Source organism: Vigna angularis, chromosome 9 (genome assembly GCF_016808095.1).
Source record: "Vigna angularis cultivar LongXiaoDou No.4 chromosome 9, ASM1680809v1, whole genome shotgun sequence".
In the NCBI taxonomy this organism is placed as follows: Eukaryota; Viridiplantae; Streptophyta; class Magnoliopsida; order Fabales; family Fabaceae; genus Vigna; species Vigna angularis.
In genome coordinates, this window is record NC_068978.1 from 20,435,239 (window position 1) to 20,457,129 (window position 21,891).

Genomic DNA, 21,891 nt, shown 5'->3' on the forward strand with positions numbered 1-21,891 from the left:
TGAGGCGTCGACCTCAACGACCTCTACCGCCACATGCACCTCTACCTCAATGCCGCAAACCACGCCCCCGGCGCCGCGTGCCGCCGACTAATGCTCTCTCGCTCGCCTTCCTCGAACCGCATCTCCTTCGCCGTCACCCCGAACCACATCGTCCACGACGCCTTCCGCAGCCAACGCGTCACATGGACGCACCACGTTGAGACCACGCAAGACTCACTTGAGGAGAAGCGCAGCTTCACACTCCGCCTCCCGAAGCGCCACCGCCACTCTGGTTGTGTGTGAGAAGGAGAGGGGAAGACCAATTACTGAAGTGGGAATCATAATGAGTTTTCCCACTATGCCCTTTTCCTAAAGTTGATTTAACCTCATATTTTTTAATACAAAACTCTTTTTTAATTCCACGTGTGATTAGTGAACACACTGCCTATGCCACGTAACGCACAATTAAACGGTCGATTGTCCAATTTGACGGCAGGCCTTTAATTACTACAATTTTATAAAAATAAGGGCCCAATTAAGACGGAAAAAAGAAAGGGGACTTAATTGAGATTTTGGGTCAAAATAAGGACCTACAGAGACATTAAACCATGAATGTATGAATATATGAATGAACTATTTTAATGAATATATGAATGAATGATTTTAATTATAGGGTGTATATTTTGTTAAGTAAATATAGATGGAAGAAGAAATAGATTTATCATATTTGGATAATGAAGATATAGATGATGATGTGGTTGGTGTAAACTTCAATATAGTTGCAATGTTACGTCAACAATTACAAATAACCACTTCACTGGCTGCACTAACAATGTTATGCATTGTTGGACATGCATTGAGTATCTTGAATATGTACTCGAGTGATTCGAGTAGTGTAAGAAATTTCCTACTAGACAGAGATCGTCGTAGGCAACAATGTCATCCTTGTGCATACTAATTGGTGCCGCAACATTATTAGGATGTGTACAAAGACATTTATTAATCTTTGTGAGAGACTAAGAACAACTGGGTTAGTTAAGGATGCCATTCGATCGATAGTGGAGGAACAAGTAACTCAATTTCTTCATATAATTGGCCATAATGTTAAGAATCGAAGTGTCACATTTTTCTTTCATCGATTTGGGTCGATGGTTAGCAAACACTTTCACAATTTGTTGGATGCTATTTTAACTTTGGAATCAGAATTTTTAATTCAACCCTCAGGAAATGAGGTTCATCCATATGTCTTCAACAACAATCGATTTTACTCGTACTTTAAGGTACTCATTTGAACATTTTTCAAGATGTTATTTTATCAAAGGATGATACAAACTTTGAGTTTTATGATGACTTGTTAATTTTATGTTTAGGATTGTTTAGGGGCCATAAACGGTACTCATGTTCGTGTAAAGGTGCCAAGATTAGACGCTTCAAGATTTCGAGGAAGAAAAGATTGGCCAACTCAAAATGTTTTTGCGGCATGTGATTTTTTGATATGAAATTCACATACATTTGTTAAGATGTCGACAAGGGTACCGAATCGTATCAAGTAATAATAAATGGTAAGACTAAGTATTGTTTCCCAAAGGACTCACGACATTAAACAGTTATGTGATTACCCAACTAATTAAGACTTTTGAAGAACAATTTAGTGGTTTTGAATGCAAATGCTATAAAAATAATCATGAATGCAATTTTGACCAATTGAAAGAAAAACACAAAGGTGAATGGATGATGTTGAAAATATGAGATGAATATGTTGTTGGGGTTTAGATTTCACCAAGTTTCCTCTCATGCATGTATGAATTCATCTTCTTCATTAATGTTAATATCACTTTCTAAATTACTTAAAACCCGATGTCTCGACGAAGAAAGCCTATCCTTAATTACTAGTTTACAAGGCCTTGTCTCCCTAGCCATTAATTCTACATTACATACGCACAAAAGCTTAAGATAACCAAAACTCATATCCCTATGTCTAGGCAATACTACTTTTGGGAGCAATTCTCTAGATCTAGGTTTCTCCGTATGTGTCCCTATCACGAAAACCAATAATCATGTCATGAATGAGTTAAACATAACAAGCAGTAAGCGAAGAAGAATAACCCTAACAATTAATGAAAGAAGCATACATAAATAAGAATCAATTCAAATACATAAGAGTTCACAAGGTTACATCATTCCCCAACAACAAAGAATGTTTAGTTTCCCATCGTCATGGAGAAACTAGATGAACAATGGAATGAAAAAGATAGAAAAATCCTAAAATCTGAAGAGGAGAGCTTCCACATCCACTTCTACCTTCAGAGTTGGAGAAAATCTAAATTTGTGTCAATTCTGTCAAGAAATATCCTCTCTAGGTCGAGTTAATCCTTAAATAGGGCTGAATTGGGCCATGGGCCAATGTTTTCACCACTTAGCGCCCCTACTTAGGGTGCTCAGGCGTGCTTGCGAGAAGAATAACGCTCAGTGTCCAATGGAGGGTGCTTAAGCATCAAACGTTGCAAGAAATATGGCGCTCAGCACCCCAAAAAGGGCGCCTAAGCGTGATTGCGAGGCTCCAGCGCTGAGGGTCATGAAAAGGGCGCCCAAGCGTGAGTGCGACCTTTTGCAACCTTTTCCACTGGTGCTCTTTCTGTCCTTTATGAGTTCCAACTTCTTGACAACTTAACTCCTCTTTCAATTCATCACAATTTCCTACAAAACCAAGGGGATTTAGTGATAAAATCTTCAAGTGTAACCTCAACTCTATTATTTCCCAAAATAAACTAAAATCAAGAGAACAAACAAGTTTCTAATTCAAAAAGGGTTCATTTGATATCAAAATTTACTCTCAAATAACGGTGAAATCAACCGTTATCAACATTCTAGATGGGTGGGAAGGCCTTGCATATGATTCAAGAATTTTAAAAAATGCTCTTGATCAAGATTATCCGTTGGTTATCTCCCAAGGTGAGTGTATATATTGCAATCTTTAAGATTTTATTTAATACTCACTAAATACCTTTATGTGTACAACATTGTAGGAAAATACTACCTCAGTGGTGCTGGATTTATGTTGAAAAACACAGTTTTGACTCCATATAGAGGCGTTAGATATCACCTTAAAGAATATACACGTAGAGGACCACAAAATGCATGCGAGTTGTTTAATCATCGACATTCATCGTTGAGAAATGTTATTGAAAGAAATTTTGGTGTGTTGAAAAAATGATTCCCTATCGTTGCAAGTGGCACTGAACCACACTATGGATTGGAGACAATGACAAACATTATATTAGCTTGTTGTATCTTACACAACTTCCTTCGTGGCGTGGATAACGATGACTCATTGCTTGATGAAGTTGATAATGAGTTGAATGAAAGGGAAGACCATAATGTTTCATCATCTCAAGTTAGAGAAGAGGATCATAGGATTAGTAGTAGTATAAGGGATTCAATAGCAGATCAAATGTGGCAAGATTATCAAAACTCCTAGTTATTGTATTTTATTTAGTTGTATGACAATTTTATTTGAAAATGACAAGAACTTGCTTTTATGGTTGTTTAATCTTAACTTTTGACCATTTTGTTTATCAATTAGGTTTAAAATGAACAGAGGTAAGGGAGTGGCCATTAAGTCCTCTGGTCCTACTAAAGAGTTCATAAAGTGGATAGAAGACATGGACGCACGTCTTCTACACACCATGATTGAGGAATCACGGCTCGGTAATAAGGTTGACGGAAGTTGGACATCCCAAGCTTATAATAACATTGTTGATAATCTTCATAGCTTTGGGTATGTAGCAATTACGAAAAATAATGTCAAAAATCGACAGAAAATGTTGAAAGATAAATGGCGTGAGGTACATGACCTCTTTGCTGGCTTAAGTGGATTTGGTTGGAACGCCGTAACTATGAGATTTGAAGCTGAGGATGAAGTGTGGGATGACCTCATTCAGGTATTTGTTAAATACTAAGATTTGGTGGATTGTTAAAATACATAATATGAACCATAGGATGTGTAATGTATGTTGTTTCAATCGAGGCCAAGTGCGGCAAAGTGGAGAGTTAACAATATCAAACACTACGATTTAATGATGGAGTTATGGGTCGCGGATCGAGCTATTGGGAGTGGTGTTCGGACCGCTCGTCAAGCACGTCGACAGCGGGTTGGGCCTCGTGTACAGGTTGATCTGTATCAGAATATGAAGTACATTTCAAAGGAGCCCATCTATCTTGTGTTTACTGTCCCAATTCCACCATCACCTCCTCCATTTGTGGATGAGTATAGTCTAGGGCAGACTCAATTTGTGCCTTCTGTCCCATCCGGAGGAACTTCATCATCACACAGTTCCAAAAGGAAGGCACCTATGGTCGACGTAATTGATGCTCAATTTGATAAACTGACGACCAGCCTGGATGATTTCACAAATGTCATTGGATCTACAAATGTTCATTTTTCTATGATTTTAAATGCAGTCGTGCGTCAAGTCGATGCAATGGAAAATAGAAATGAAATACTACGTTCCCAAACCGAGATCCTACGTCGTACCCCAACATTCACATACACAGAGGGAGACATATATGAAATGTTGAGTGGTATGAATATTGTTGATGAAAACTTGCTAGAGCAATGTTATGATTTCTTATGTGGAAACCCCACATGTACAAAGAGGTTGATGGGACTTCCACCACACAAGACGTGGAATAAGCTATGTAAAATGATCTCGGGTGGTGACTGTTAAAATGCCTTAATTGATTAGTTGTATTACTATTATGACTTAATTGATTAGTTGTATTACTATTATGACTTAATTGATTAGTTGTATTACTATTATGACTTTAAGATGTCCTTGTTTTGTAATTATGACTTAATTGTTTTAGGTTGTTGTTATTATTAATATTGAATTATTTGTTATGACTTAACTTATTATTGATATTATTTATGCTTTTGTTGAAGTAATTGTGAAATGGCCTCATCATCAACCAAAAGACCTAGGAAAAGTCGTAAGGGAAAAGAAACTATACCTGAGGCAGAAGCTGTTACCTACTTCAGACCATCTATTGTAGAACAATTAGATCAACGTCGATTCTTCAGTCACAACCATCAGACGGAAAACTATGTAGCTGATTTCTACACAAGGAATATTGTTGTTCCAAAAATTATGAATTTCGAATCATTTGTCGGTTCAGGCTTATATTTTCAACACCATCTTCTACTTCAAGGAGTGGTTGAATTTCTGACATTGCAGGGACCCTTCTATCTATATTTGATTAAAGTATTTTATTCAATTCTGAAGATTTATAGAAATGGATATTTGCTTAGTGAGGTCAACAAGAGAAGAATTAGATTGAAACCTGCTGATTGGTTGAATGTTTCTAATATGAAGTATGAGAGTCAAAAATTGTGTTATTCAAAATCCCAGATGACTTCCCTTATGATCGGGAGATGGCATTAGCTACTATGGTTAGACCATAAATGCAGGGTCATCGTGTTAAAACGGTTGGTTGTTTGAATATTAATGATAAACTTCTACATTATGTTATTGTGCACATGTTGACTCCACGACCTGGAAATTTTGCAAAGTTATTGCAGGAGGATATGTTTATGTTATGGGTGCTTAAAAATAATATAGTTATTAATTGGCCTGATCACATCATGCGACATATGCTTAAATGCAAGGTCAGTGACACACCCCTACCATACGGTGTCCTTATCACCCAAATCATACAATATTGTGGAGTACATGTTGATGCCGATGTCAACACTCATATTGGGACCAAACATCATTTTTCAATTAATTCTTTGAAGAGGTTGAATATTATTAATGTCAGCGGTGTTTGGCAACACGACGTCGGTGATGATGACGACGAAGAGCAACCACACCATCATAACAACCCTGTGCAACCTCCTCCACATCTTTCAAATCCTAATATGATGACTCAAATGTGGGAGGGGGTACAAGACTTGCAACAAAGAATGCAGGGTATGGAACAAATGTAGGTGCAGGTTCAGCGTATTGAAGATAACTTGACAAACTTATCCCTCGACATGAACCGACAATTTGCTCACCTGAATCAAAATGTTAACTTAATTCTTCATCATTTAGATGATTAAGTTGCTTACTATTCCGTGAATGTATTACATGAATTTTTTGCTTAAATTGACTTATGTGTTTGATTTGTTACATTACCTATTTTTGAATGTCATTATGTTTGACATTAGTTTTCATACTTGTATTTATTGTGAACTTAATGAACTGCAGGTGGATTCTCGAATCATGGATGAATTAGAAAAAGGAAGAAATCAAAGAACAAGATTATGTGCAATTCTTGAACGACAAATTATGTTCGCATTTTTATTTTATGTCATGTAATATTATAACTTTGTTTCATTATTTGTTTCTTCAAAATTAATCAATCTCACTTCCATAACAAATTAATTCATACTACTCGGTAGAAAATTATATTACAAAAAAATACTACATTTAAAAATAAATTCATTTTACTAAATTTTAATTTTGTTACTTTTTAAAAATTAATTTTAATTAATATTTTAAATTTTTTACTCTTTATAAACATTTCTACAATTAAATATAACATTAACAAATAACATTTTATATTACTTTAATAACTAGGGGCATTTTGGTAATCTTTAATTTTTACCAATTAAAAAATTTGTCACATCAATCAAATCCTACACTAATTCTCACAAACTTTACTTCCAAATCCACTTAAACAAACAACAAAAAATTTATCCTCAAATCCCCTCAAATTCATTCAATCACTCTTCCCCAAATCATCTCCCCCAAATCCTCACATGTGAAAAAAGCATTAGAGAGAAAGGTACTCCAGGGAAAAATGTTAATTTACTTATTTTATTGTTTAAGATTTTAAAAATTGAGAGCTGAAAGGAGTAGAAAGCATCCTACTACCCATCCCTTGAACAGACCTCGATTGTAGAGAAACAAAAAAGAAAACTATACATTTTTTTCCAAATACGAGTGTTACTCCTTGTACTTCTCTATTTTTCGTCCTACACTCCCATATTCTAAAAATATTTTTCTTCAATAAATTTTAACATTCATTTAAGAAAAAAAAATTCTTCAATGAATGTCGAAATTCGTTGAAGAAAAATTTCTTTAATAAATTTCGAAATTCGTTGAAGAATTTTTTGAAAACTTCAACAAATTTCGAAATTCGTTGAAAACTTGAAAAATCTTTAAACGGATTTTGAAATTTGTTGAAAGAATTTTTCTTCAGCGAATTTCGAAATCCATTGAAAAAAAAAAAAGAAAGGTATAGGGTTTCTTTGAAATACAAGAACAATTTTGAAACTTTTAGAAAATGTAGGGATGCAAGAAAAAACGTGAGATGGTGTAGAGAGTAATACTGTCAAAATACTTACTAGCCATGACCATAATTATAGGACCGCAAATTAGAATTTTAGACTAAAATAAATAAAAATAAAAAATAAATATTTAAATAAGATTAGTTTTATAAATAAAAAAAGTTAGAGAGATGTAGGAAGCAAGACGTGGTGACGATGGAGTAATCTCCCCATAATTATAGGACCGCAAAACATGTCATTTTAGTCCAATCCGTTTTTGTTCGCCAAAAACAAAAGTGGACTGAATATGACAATCCGTCCCGTCACTAGGCGGACTAACGGAGTAACCTACCTGTATTTTAAAATTTTTCTTTTTGTAGTTTTATACATGGATCAGTTTCTGAAATTTATTTGAGCGTTTTTTTCAGTACCTCCAAGTTTCCTTTTTGCATCTTCAAGTAGATCATTATGTCATTTGATAAAAATGTAAAATAAATAATTAGGTAAATAATATGTCTTACCTAATCACCTTTACTTCCACCTGTAATTATTTTATATTATTTTACTGTACTGCCTTCAATTTCAAGTTCACTATTCTTCTTCTTTGGCTATCATTTGTGTTTCATCATTCTTCTTCATCATTCTTCTTCTTCTCTCGCTCTCGTGATCGTGCTTTTCATTGTTGTGGTGGTGAGTTTGCATTGCTTTTTAGCATGAGCCTTGCTCCGTGTTCACCTTCATCTTCTCATTTAGGTATAATCGTTTTTGTTTGAAATTTTTTGTTTGTTTCATTTTGATGTAGTTATTTTTGCCCTGCACCATATTTCGAATCATTTAGGAAACAAACCGGATTTTCTAAATACCCATAACTTCAAAATTCAATTAATAAATTTATCAAATTTCGAAACCAATTAAATTCAGAAATCAAACATATTTCAAAATCTGATTAAGATACTCGTCAAATTTTAAAGTCAAACATATTTCAAAATCCGATTAAGATACTCGTCGAATTTTGAAATACAGTAACTATCTTGATCGTTCCTTAAATATTTTTTTGCATTTCTTTTTTAATTTGTTTTAATTTTTTTAATAATTTGTTTAGATATTATTATCAATATTGTTGAAGAAGTGAAGTATTCAATAATAATAACTTTATGTTATAAGTGGTTATATTATAAAATAAAATATTATCTTTCAATTTGACAAATTTATAAGTAAATTAAATTTAAGTTTCGTATCATATTTATCTTCTTTCATTAATGAAGTGTGTGAGAGAAATTATATAAATAATTTTGTAACATATCAAAAAAAGTTTCATGACTTAATTAAATGAGTTCGATATATTGCATTTAATCTTAGGTTTGTTGTCACCATTAACAGCATAAACTATTAACAACTTCACAAACAGAAGACAAAAAACTTATCTAAGGATGCAATAATATTCAAGTATAAATACAGTTTCATATACATGTTTCGCCTAAAATCAAGTGCAAAGGATAGACTTAACACATGCCACTTTAGCTTTGAGAGAATATTTCTGCTATTAAAACTTCTGCGTACCATATCAGAAAGCAACGATCTTGCCGTTGCGCCAAGAGTTCAAGCAAACATAAAAAATGAATCTGGAACAAGGATGGGCAGGTTATACAAGAGTTATAACTTCAATGTTCCAAAACAATTTCTGAGCCTACTCAAATCGCTCCCAATCTTGAGATATTTTTGTTGAAGGTGAGTTATCTGATCGCGTACCCGAGCTTTCCATTCCAGAGTCAAAGGTTTCCCATTGGGTTGTTACCTTGACAGCGCTGCTACTGTTGATAAAAGGATTGGAGTTTCTTGCCTTTAGAGAATCTAATTTATCCACTAAGGTCTGCACACGACGCACCTATTCAATGGTGGGAAACATGTTTCAGTCCATCAATGGTAATAAGTGCAATAGTGGTGCAAAATATAGGTCTCTCGATATTGCATCTCCAAAATAAAAGTGCTTGTAATTTTAAAGCAATAAATGAAGAAATGATGCAATTTATGATTACCAAAATGGAAAGGGAAAAACATACAACACAGGAAATGAGAAAGTGGTTAGAAAGTAGTTGACTAGCAATTTAACACACAAATAACATATTTCCCAGTTCAATTTTCAAGGCATAACTCATTTACTAAAATGTTGCTATTCATTCTCCAATGTTGGATTTAAGTCAGATCGAACTTAGGAAGAGAAAGACTAGTAGAGACTAGTGTGACATCAATAAAAAGCAATCACAAACATACACTTGAAATGGACAGAAATAAATAAACTAAATTTTAAAATACAAAGGTGGGATTTGTTAGATGGACAAATCAATACCACAATATTCTACGTGAATCATATTTGAAGACAATACATTGACATCTAATTCCATAATGGTTTTGCCAGTAGTTTCTCTTACTGTCCTACTCTTTTTCCCGAGACTGTCAGAATTTCTGTTTTTCTGCCACTCATTGATCATCATACCGTCTATAAGTATTACAAACATTTTTACAGCCTTCAATAGCATTAATGGCATAATTATTAGTTCCTACTATAATTAGGTAATCCAATAAATACACCGATTTCTAATTTAAAATAGGAAGATCATAACCAACATTTCATAGGAAACATTAAACACATGATCCTGATCGACAAAGACTTCAGCTTTTCTCCTGAATCACCAAGGTAACCCCCACCATTCTTTCTAACGCATTCATTCCCAATCCTATATTTTCTACTGTGTCCATACATGAAGTAATTCGTATGTTAACATGTTACTGCTCATCACTTGGTTCCACACAACTTAACAAAGTAATATATTTGTGAAAACGTTTTGCCACACAACTTTGAGATATTCCACCATTTTACACACAAGGGATTTTGTAGAGCACTCAAATTTCCACGTAGTAATAAATAGTTAGACACGTGTGGTAATAGCTAGTTTGGAATCATTTCAATTAAAATCAAACTAATCCGAACCATAATAACAATAAAATTGAGTAGTTTCAACGGGTGTAGTTGTATCGGTAAGAGTATTACCCAATCTAACTAGGTTATGGTCTTGATTTGAATATTTGGTAACCAATTGACCTCAGCTCAACCCAATCTCCTTATTTTTTATTTTCATATTTCTTAAATTTTATTCTTATTTTTAAGATGATAGGTTTGGGGTGTTGTAGCCAGTTGGGGTCGTTGATAGGGCAGAAAGGTGCGCCCAACACCGGCGATCACAACGCCGAAAGTCGCTCCGTGAGAGGAGCTGCCACGCGCCGTCACAGTCGCCGGCGCGTGTAGCCCACGCGCCCACCTTCGGCGAGACCCACTCGCTGCCACTACCACAGACAGGGTCGCCGGAGCCTCCTGAGTATGTTCCTGGGTCAGTGACAACTTATTTGGCCTATATTTGAGCAGATATGAGTTTGAAGGTTTTGCTCCTCTTCTCGATGTGACCCACACGCCGTCGTCGTCTTGGAAAAGGTCACCGGAGACTCCTAGTTCCGTTCTACAGGATGTCTGAAGTAAAAAGGGTTCCTTTGGGAGTACCTAATGACCTACCAAATATAGGAGGTACCAATCGGTTGGATGGTCAAAATTACTTACAATGGAGCCAATTTATTCGAAGGGTTCTCAAGGGTTGTTCAAAACTTGATCACATAGATGGAGGAGGACCAGAACCAGATGACACTTATTTCTCAATTTGGGACAATGAAGATTCATTAATTATGACTTGGATGTGGCAATCCATGATTCCTGAGATAAGGAGAAATTATATGTTCCATTCTTCTGCAAAAGAAATATGGGATGACTTACAGAGCACTTTTTCTTTAAAAAAGGATCTTGCTGCTTACTATGACATTGTGAACAAGATATTTAATACAAAACAGGGCTCCCTTTCCGTATCAGAATATCACGGAATCCTGAGTGGTCTTTGGATGGAATTTGATCAGAACCAAACAATAAAGATGTGTAAAACAGATGTTGTCGCTCTTGCTGAATTCATTGAAAGGGGAAGAATCTTTAAATTTCTCTAGGGCTTGAATCATGAGTATGACCCAATCCGGGTTTAGATTTTTGGAAGAGAAAAATTATCATCCCTGTCAGAAGCTTTTTTATGGTAAGAGAAAAAACTCGGAGAACTGTCATGCTAAATGGAGGGATCTCCAACACAGGCTCTGCCATGACAACTGGAAAGGGAGTCCACAAGGGAACAAATGCTGGGGGAAAGACGTTTGAAAAAGGTACTCACGCGGACTATTGTTCATACTGTAAAAGATCTGGACATACCAAGGAAATATGCTTCAAACTCCATGGAAGAAAGAATGTTCTCGAACGCATGGGAAACAACAAAGGGTCTACTCAAAGATGGGTAAATCATACTACCTCAGAACAGGAAGCCACCAATCAATCTAGTTCTTCACAATCTAATCCACAACCACCAGATCTTGATATGAAAGCTTATAAGGAGAAACTAGAGCGCTTGGAAGCAATGGTTGAATCAATGAGTAAGCCCTCTGGATCATGTACTCTGTCCATAAAAAGTAAGATTTGTCTCAATAGTGTTGGTCAAGTGTCTCAAGGTATTTGGATCCTTGATTCAGGTGCAACTGATCATATGACACCATTTAGTGCGTCTTTCGACTCATATGGTAAAAGCAATAAAACACAACTTATTACAGTTGCAAATGGTCAACGTATACCTATATGCGGCTCTGGGAATATAATTTTGGACTCATCTATTATATTGAAGTTTGTTTTACATGTTCCTCAATTAGCTAATAGTCTTATCTCTGTGCAAAAGCTCACAAAGGATTTAAATTGTTCAATAACATTTTTTCCAACTTATTGTGTTTTTCAGGACCTTGCCATGGGGAAGACGATTTTAACTGCTAAGGAGCAAAGTGAGTTGTATTTTTTAGAGTTTGATGACCAAAGCAAAACACAAATTATGAGTCAACAAGCTACATCTGAGACGTGGGCAAATTCCCAGATATGGCTACATCATCAAAGGCTTGGACATCCTTCATTTAGTCTTATCAAGTCCTTGTTTCCCCATTTGTTTACCAAAGAGTCTGTTGAGTCTTTTAATTGTGATATTTGTCAATTGTCAAAACACCATCGTGCATCTTATTCTATTAGTAATAAAAAGAGTATTTCTCCATTTGATTTAATTCACTCTGATGTTTGGGGTCCTGTCATAGATTCTATTTCCGAAGCCAAATGGTTTGTTACGTTTATTGACGATTGTACCCGTGTCACGTGGACATACCTTATGAAAAATTAATCCGAAGTTTTTCAAATTTTTGTTAATTTTTTCCGTCTTGTCCAAAATCAATTTGGAAAAAATATCAAAAGAATTAGGTCTGATAATGGTACTGAATATGTGAATCATGAATTTCTCAATTTTTTGTCTCATAATGGTATTGTTCATGAACTAACCTGTGTTAACACCCCTCAACAAAATGGGGTTGCTGAAAGAAAGAATCGTCATCTTCTTGAAGTAACTAGAGCTATTCTTTTTCAAATGTCTGTTCCAAAAAATTACTGGGGAGAAGCTGTGTTAACTGCCACATATCTCATCAACAGGTTACCCACTCGTATCTTAAATGGCATTAGTCCTATAGAGTCTCTATTGTCTTTTGTTCCTTCTTCTTTCATAATAACGAGTCTACCTAGTCGAGTCTTTGGATGTGTTGTTTTTGTTCACTCTCATCATCCTAAGCGTGGTAAATTAGATCCCAGAGCTCTTAAATGTGTCTTTATTGGGTATCCTTCTAATAAAAAAGGGTACAAATGTTATCATCCTCAGAGTCGTCGCGTCTTTATCACCATGGATGTCACCTTTCATGAAACACAATCCTTTTTATGTCAGTCCACCACTTCAGGGGGAGAAAGCACTTGAAGTGGATGAACTCTCCTTCTTGTCATTACCACGTTTGTCTTTGCAGGATGCCCAAGACCTCCTAAGCAATGAAGCTACCATAGTCCACAGTGAGGAAGAAGAGGAAGAAGACAAATTTTTTGGCAACAAATATGAAAGAAGAAAACAACCCACTTCAACTCTCGAGCAAGAAAAATTGTCTAATCCGGAGGTGAGGATCCCTGAAGATATCAATGAGGAGGAGGTAAGTATTACTGAGGATTTACCCATTGCATTGAGAAATGGAAGAAGATCATGTGCTAAATATCCTATTTCTCAGTATGTTTGCACTAACAATCTCTCTGATAAGCACAAAAGTTTTATTGTTGCCATTGATGCCACAGAAATTCCTACCTCAATCTAGGAGGCCATGAAAATTGAACATTGGAATCAACTTGGGAGATTGTTGATAAGCCAAGAGACAAGAAGGCAGTAGGGTATAGATGGATATTCACAGTGAAACATAAGGCAATGGGACAATAGAAAGATATAAAGCTAGATTGGTGGCAAAAGGATATACCCAAACATATGGGATTGACTATGAGGAGACATTTGCCCCAATGGCAAAGATGAATACAGTTCGAGTTATTCTCTCTTTGGCTTCCCATTTTGGATGGGACTTACACCAGCTAGATGTGAAGGATGCCTTTCTTCATGGAAATCTAGATGAGGAAGTGTACATGGAGATTCCCCCACGTTTTGAAGTGAAAATGAAAGAAACAAGGTATGCCTCCTGAAGAAAGCATTGTATGGTCTTAAGCAATCCCCTAGAGCATGGTTTGGAAGATTTACAAAAGCAATGGTTTCCTTGGGATACAGACAAAGCCAATGAGATCATACTCTATTCATAAAACACTCTTCTACAGGTAAAATCACTCTATTACTTGTCTATGTGGATGATATGATTATTGCAGGAGATGATGAAACAGAAAAGTTGGCATTAAAAGATAAATTGGCAGCTAAGTTTGAAATGAAAGACCTAGGAAAACTCAAATATTTTCTTAGAATAGAGGTTGCCTACTCCAAGAACGGAATTTTCATCTCCCAAAGGAAATATGTACTTGATCTCCTCAAAGAAACAAGAAAGCTGGGATGTAGAACCTCATCAGTTCCTATAGAGCAGAATCACATAATTGGAATGAAGAAAGTGCTCCTATAGAGAAGGCCCAATATCAGAGATTGGTAGGAAAATTGATTTAACTATCACACACAAGACCAGACATTGCTTGTGCTGTGAGTGTAGTGAGCCAATTTATGCATGATCCAAGAGAGAGACACATGCAAGCAGTTGACAAAATTCTCCAATACTTGAAGTCAAGTCTAGGAAAGGGGTTATTATTCAAAAGGGAAGACACATTGACTATGAAGATATATACTGATGAGGACTATGCAGGTTCTATTACCGATTGAAAATCTACTTCTGGGTATTGTGTATTTCTTGGAGATAGTCTGGTAACATGGAGAAGAAAAAAACAAGATAGAGTATCCCGTTCTAGTGCAGAAGCTGAATTTCGAGCCCTTGCTCACGGAATGTGTGAAGGACTCTGGATGAAAATCATTTTGGATGATCTTAAAGTCAAAGTGGAGAACCCGGTGCAATTACACTGTGACAATAAGTCTGCTATGAGCATAGCCCATAATCCAGTACAACATGACAGAACCAAACACATTGAAATTGACAGACATTTCATTAAAAAATTGACAGACATATCATTAAAGATAATCTTGACAGAGGATTTGTGATTACAACTCATGTTCCTACAGAACTTCAAATAGCAGATATTTTTACAAAAGGGCTTCCTCCGGGTATATTTCAAGATCTTGTAGACAAGTTGGGAATGATTGATATTCATTTACCAACTTGAGGGAGAGTGTTGTAATTAGAGAAAATATCTTTAGAATCTTCCTAATTAGAAGATATAGATATTTAATCTTTTATTTTATTTTGTTTTCCTATTTCCCTTTTTAGGAGAATTAGATTATTACAAATAGAGGATATGAGAATGTATTTTTCATGATTGATAATAATAAATTAGTCTTATTTTCAACTATAATTTTGAAGGTTAAGGAGGTGGGGATTTGAAAAACTTGTGCAAAGATGAGAAGTGCAGTATAAACTTCTAATAGAAGTAGCAATGAAGACTTACTTTCTAAACTGGTCCACTCAATTTAAGTAATGTCTAGTTTTTCTTTAAAAGGTTTTTAAAGAGTTCCACTATAATCCAACTGATTACACAAGTATTCTCACAATCACTTCTGGTTTATAAATGTACACAATGTCACTTCAGAGTATTCCCTCTATCTCCTCCAATGATAACGAACATAAGTACAATGTCACTAAGTAATTCCTAACAATAATGAGTATTTATAGTTGTGCTACTCCCGGATACAACAAATTAAAGTGCTAATTGATTACGATGATTCTGTAAGAGGATATGAAAACTAGGCTTTCCCTAAAGTGAGATAACTTCACAATAGTGTAAAATTTACAAAGAAAATTCACCGATTTAACACTCAGATTTAACAACACTTGAGGTTTACACAACAACACTACATGCAAAGATTATGTGGTGATATTTTTGTTTACTTGTTAGTTGTTCTACAAGACAAGACACTTCTATTCATAGACCTTGGAAAAACATTATTGCTAGTTGGCATGCTGATCTTCTGTTTGAATGTCTCAAGCTTTATTAGAAGTTGGTAGCCTTCTATCTAGCACCTATTTCTGTTACCTTTTTTGCTCTGATTATCCTTTTCTTGCACGAACAACACCATATCTAGCATACTCTCCCATAAAAACTTTATTTGTTGTGTCAAAATCATCACGAAAAAGTGAGTCAACTTCTGGAGGTTGTATGGGGTGATGTTTGCAAGGTAAATTGTTGTATTTTGTGTAGAGCATCTTTGATTGTTGCAATTCTTTTGGTTGAGTGTCCTATTGTTTACACTTGTTTCATACGTTCTAAAGCTCTTACTTTGTCGACTAAACATTCTAATGCTTAATAGTCTGATGAGTAGAGGATAGATCATCTTCTGTTCTATTAAGACCACTTAGATGAAATCATCATTTCACCAAAATTGAATATTATTTGTATTGGAATTCCCACATTGACTAGAAAGGACACTTCATAGTAAATAATTAGGTCAATTTTGTGAGGATGAATTAGGCTTAAAGTCCACTCCGTAATATAACAAGATATTAGAGCCATGAGTTAGAATCAATCCTAACGAAATTTATTGTTTGTTGGGTATATTGTTTCAGCCATTATCGGATCGCTATGGGACCGCTATTAGATTGTTATCGAACTACCTATTAAAGTTCACTGCTTAACATAGTATTAGAGTCATGGGTTAAAATCTATCCTAATGAGATTTGTTTATTGTATCTATTGTGCCACCCACTGTTGAGCCATTAATGTGTAATCTCATGCTTGAGATATATGTCTCGACATGAGGGAGTATGTTGGAGAGAAATACGGTAAGTTAACAGTATATAAGTTGGTGCAAGTCCCACCTTAGAAGCCAATTTTGTAAGGTTGAGTTAAGCTTAAAATCCACTTCTTAACATGTTCACTTCTTAACAATTTGTTATAATCAAACATTTGAAATGAACATGCTAGACAATTAGGAGTAAGCTAACATGGATAGAGTGTTGAAAGAGGAATGTCCATGTCTATTGGACTCTCCAGGTTTAATGAGACAAAGATTGAAGAGAAGCACTAGTAAGTAGCATGGAGAGGCTAGATGAATCAAAGAATATTTAAGATTGATATGGCAAAATCACATCTAGGATTGTAACTAGAAAAACCTTGAATTATAACTAACCCTCATCTTTAAATTTCCATTTCTATGTACCTTATGTGACATCTATTATGATAAAATTCCACAAGTATTTATTGAATTTCTATTGAAATTAAAAACATTTTTCCTGAGCTATTAAAGAGCGAAACATTAGTACCACAACTCATTTAATTATGGACCTCTTATTTTCATTTAATCAATCAGAATAAGTGTTACGTATGATCATATTAATGAGGAATCATTTTTTTATCAATTAGTACATTTGTTAAAGATATCTTTGTAACATTTTTAAAGGGTAGACTATATTGAAAAATTATGAATGAGAAGTAATTTTCAAGAAAAACTGGTGTCACTCTACAAGGAGACTGTCAAGAACAAATCTGCCTCTTGCTTTCACCATCGCAAGAAGGATTATTCATTGTCTAGGCCAGTCACATGACTCAGCTGACGAATCAAGACACTCACATTCTCAAGACTTCTTTCATTAACAAGATTTTTTCACAAGGGATTCATTGAAAAGCAATGCATCTTGTTGAAGAAACACTTAACATAAATTCATGCACTCCTTTATAATTTTTATACAGTAAAATAGAGGTGTATTGTCATGCATGAGTGACCAATATGTGAGATTGCAAGGAATAGAGGGAAAAAAGGAAAATAAGAAACAAAAAATTAACATTTCAGCTTTGCAACCTAATATAATTAAAACTACCTCAGCTTTTCTCTGCAACTTTGCTTCACCTTCAGCATCAATACTGTCCAGTTTTAGCAATTGACTCATAAGCAACTCTGCCAACACAAGAAACTCTTTCTCAGCAGCTTTATTCCCACCATTTATAGCTACTTCTATGGCAGTGACCTGAAAAGTTAAAATAATTCAACAATTCACTCTCCAATTCAGATGTTTCTATAATAAGTAGTAATTATACTTCAAAGATATGCTCACCCTATTTGAGAGCTTGTCCACCTCAGCTCTAACACTAGCAATAGCCTCAAAAGCTTTAGACATCTCATTTTGTTTTCTGGTTTCCTCAAGTTTCCTCTCTTTGCTAGCATTTCCCTCCAAAAGTAAAATCTTTGACTTGTCCTTTACACCTTCGAGGTGCAAATGCTGATTATCACCTTTTTCTATCCCTCTGAAGAAAAGTCGTTGCTCTTCAGGCTCTAAACCAGTTTTATTGACAAGTAGTTTCTTAACATCCCCTGTTATTAAAAACCCAAAATAAGAGAAATACATATATATCAATGGAAACAAAATACATTTTATTTATATTAAGAAGTAAACTTTAAACCTAAATTAACTTCACAAAATCGGCTTGTAAAGTGAGGTTTGAACCCACATATATACTTTAAATTAGTCTTATCTCTAGTTGATGTAAGACTTTCAACACACCCCCCTCAAACCGAGATATATACATCTCGTGCGTGGGACTAGACATTATTGGGTAGTGCAATAATGACCTGATAGCAGATGAAATGATATGTCCAACGAACATAAATCTCTCTAGGATAAACTCTAACAATGACTCTTACCATGTTAAGAAGTGGATAGTAAGCCTGACTCAACCCAACAAAATCAACTTGTAAGGTGAGGTTTGCACCTACATGTATACTCTAAATTGGCCTCATCTTTAGTCGATGTGGGACTTCCAACATGTTCAATATAGTAAAGACTACGTATGAGATTAATCTCCCTTGTTTTGAATATACACTGTATTTATAATAGAAGAAATATGGACTAAGCAAAAAATTCAAATAAGAAATAATAACAAACTAACTAAAGATAAAAGATAAAGATAAGATATCTATCTAAGATATCTAATAATTTAACATATGTAACACTCCCACTCAAATTGGTGTATACAAATCGTATATATCAAGCTTGTTATACATATAATCAATTCTCGGTCCCCGAAAAGACTAAGTGAAAATATTTGTTTATGCACTCAAGCGATACCAAATTGTTAAAAAATTGCGAAGACAACATACTAACCTAGAAGACTCCCCCTGAGCAACAAATCCGGGAGGTTGTTCCATATAAATCTCTTGCAAATCGTCGTTGAGGAACACATTGTTCACATCCATTTGATAAAGAGGTCATTGTTGAAGAGCCTTCGTGGTATAAATAAACTAACAAAAGTCATCTTTGCCACTATTGACGAGTCAAACGCACGGGTAACAAAAGAGACAACAGCGAAAGAAGCCATGGACGAACAGGAGGGAGAAACTCTAAAAATCCAATATTCTCTAAGCACAGATCTTGAAAGAGGAGAAAGAGGCAAGCTGGTCTCTCTCAATTGCTGCCAAAGAGAAGACAGGACGCGCGTGAGAGTAAGTTGGAGCTTTGATGAAAGCGTCGTTGACAGCACGGTGGTCGCTTGGCCGAGACAATCAAAACGGTGTGGTCGTCGGTCAAAACTGTAACTTCGGCTACAGTGACAACTGAAGACGACAGTGACAACAACTTCGACAGTGGTGAGTGTAATGGCAGAGGCAACGAAAAGTTTTTCCTAAAAGAACGTGGCTCTTGATACCATGTTCAATATAGTAAAAACTATGTATGAGATTAATCTTCTTTATGTTGAATATATATATATATATATATATATATATATATATATATATATATATATATATAGGATACTGTATTTATAATAGAAGAAATATGAGCTAAGCCCAAAATACAAATAAAGAATAAGAACAAACTAACTAAAGATTAAAGATAAAGATAAGATATCTATCTAAGATATCTAATAATTTAATGTATTTAACAATTCCTACAGTACTCACTATAGCATACTATAAACACAGGCAGCCATTTCCTCAAGCATTTTCTAGACAAAGAAATTATTTTCATTATAATGTTGCACAGCACTAATTTGATATTAAGAATGAAAACAGTAGGAACGGCCCCATTAACAACCACATATACCATTGATAGAATATGTTTCATCATAGGGTAAAGGATTTTGATAAGAATGATGTTGGTCCACACTGCCTACAACGCAGGGGGAACAAGGAAGCAGACTCAATTACTTTGGAGTGCAACAAAGGAAAGGGTGGATTAAGAGATAAACATGCAAGAACCGGACATGGTATCGGATTGGACTTATAGGTCTCTTGAATGATTTTAGCTATCTTTTTCATCGTCAGTTTTCCTCTACTTGGACAAGGATTCTCCAAAGTGAGTTTCTCTAAAATATCCTGGGTGTGTCCATCCTTGACTTAATATGAAGCGTGTTGCAATCTTAATCCACTAGAACTGAAGGATGAATACATCTTGATTTGCACACATTCGAGAAAGGTTTACTTTAGACTAGTCAGTTGGAAATCATTCACCTTTCTACATTAAAACTAAAAATACCTAAGTCGACCACCAACATCCTGTAACATATATTATAGAAGAAGAAACAATAAATATAATAATGAAACGATAAAGCTCTAAATGGAATGCTCAACGTGCAGAAGGAAGTCAGACTAGACTACTAATTGAGTCAAAGTAGTATGCTTCAGGTTCCTAAACTTCCATTCAATAAGTCTACTCCCCAAGAACTAACAAGTACAATCAGCAAATTTGCTGGGAATTCTTGTTTTCCTCCGAATATAAACAAAAGTCTTATCCTACAAGATAATGCCAACTACATGGATCCCACAATGCCATTGGACCTAATGAAAGACCAAATTATCAAGTGACCATAAACACATATACGTTTAGTTAATTTTGGGCAGGTATCAATTTGCAGTCAATAAGTAAATTACTTAGCATCAAGTTCATGGAAGAAAAATAACAAAAATGTCAATGCTAAAAGTGCTTGGAGATGAACTTGAAACCAACTAAAAACTATAAAATTTTAAAATATTATACCCATAATTAAATCTTTTAATAGGCTGGTAAACTTTCCCAATACTTATGTTTTTAATTTTAACCAAAACTTTTCGATAACGTCAAAATCAGAGCACTAAATAAATGGAAGCAAATAATTTCTCTGATAGTCAATTTTTACTCTTTTTTAAGAAGCTATTAGCAGTATTCCTTGGTTCAAATATTCATTTCAATATCATAATGTCACCAGTTACTCACTTTGCAGTAACAAAGTTCAATCATTTCCGTACAAAACATAATAGTTTATGAAGTAGGATATTGAACAAATATCCCTCATATCTTAAATTAACCCAAACTCCACAACATCTCTTCAAGCCGTGCCATTCAAAGATCAAACCCTATTCCCGTAATTTCCATTTTTCCCCCTTCACTAACAATTCCTTTCACCGAACCCAAATATCCCCAAGAACACTGAACTCAACAGATTCAAGTCCAATAAAGCCAAGTCTATAAATTATTAAATTTGAGATTAAAGAATAATATGAATATGGTACCATTGATTGAAAAAGAGAAACCTAACCGAAAGTTGATTGGGCCGGGAGGTGAACTTCATGGTGGGAGGTACCGTACGAAACGTTAAGCTTGATCGTGGGCCTGGGCCCACCACTGTCACTCTCGGCGGCCCTCATCTCTGGTGAGATCTCGCTGGCGGAGTCTGCGGCGTTATTCATCGAAAGGGAGCAAAGAAATTTGAGTTACAGTGTGGACTGAACTTGACCCTAAGCGCAGGTTGTTGATTGAGGTAGTTGGGAAGAGACGATGTCTTTCTAAGCTTCTACGAAGATTATATATCTACGTACCGCAAGCATACATTTGTTTTTTTGTTAAATTATTCATTTATTTTTGCGGTTAATTTTTATTTATTTAACTTATTTATTTATTTATTTATTTATTTATATATATATATATATATATATATATATATATATATATATATATATATATATATATATATATATATATATATACATGTATACATACATATATAT

At 34.9% G+C, this 21,891-nt stretch overlaps 1 protein-coding gene across 2 annotated transcripts; it reads right to left on the reverse strand.

Annotated features, from left to right (window-relative positions):
- Positions 1-8,698: 8,698 nt before the first annotated feature.
- Positions 8,699-21,670, reverse strand: LOC108347528 (BAG family molecular chaperone regulator 4). 2 transcript variants are annotated; one of them, XM_017586823.2, is made up of 4 exons: positions 21,423-21,670; positions 17,966-18,222; positions 17,732-17,878; positions 8,699-9,176 (listed from the first exon to the last, which is right to left on the reverse strand). In XM_017586823.2, the coding sequence occupies exons 1-4, from the start codon at positions 21,571-21,573 to the stop codon at positions 8,979-8,981; spliced, it is 753 nt and encodes a 250-aa protein (XP_017442312.1). In that variant the 5' UTR covers positions 21,574-21,670; the 3' UTR covers positions 8,699-8,978. The 2 variants fall into 2 exon arrangements, with proteins under 2 accessions (XP_017442312.1, XP_017442313.1); XM_017586824.2 differs by lacking the exon at positions 21,423-21,670 and adding an exon at positions 19,013-19,518.
- Positions 21,671-21,891: the final 221 nt, after the last annotated feature.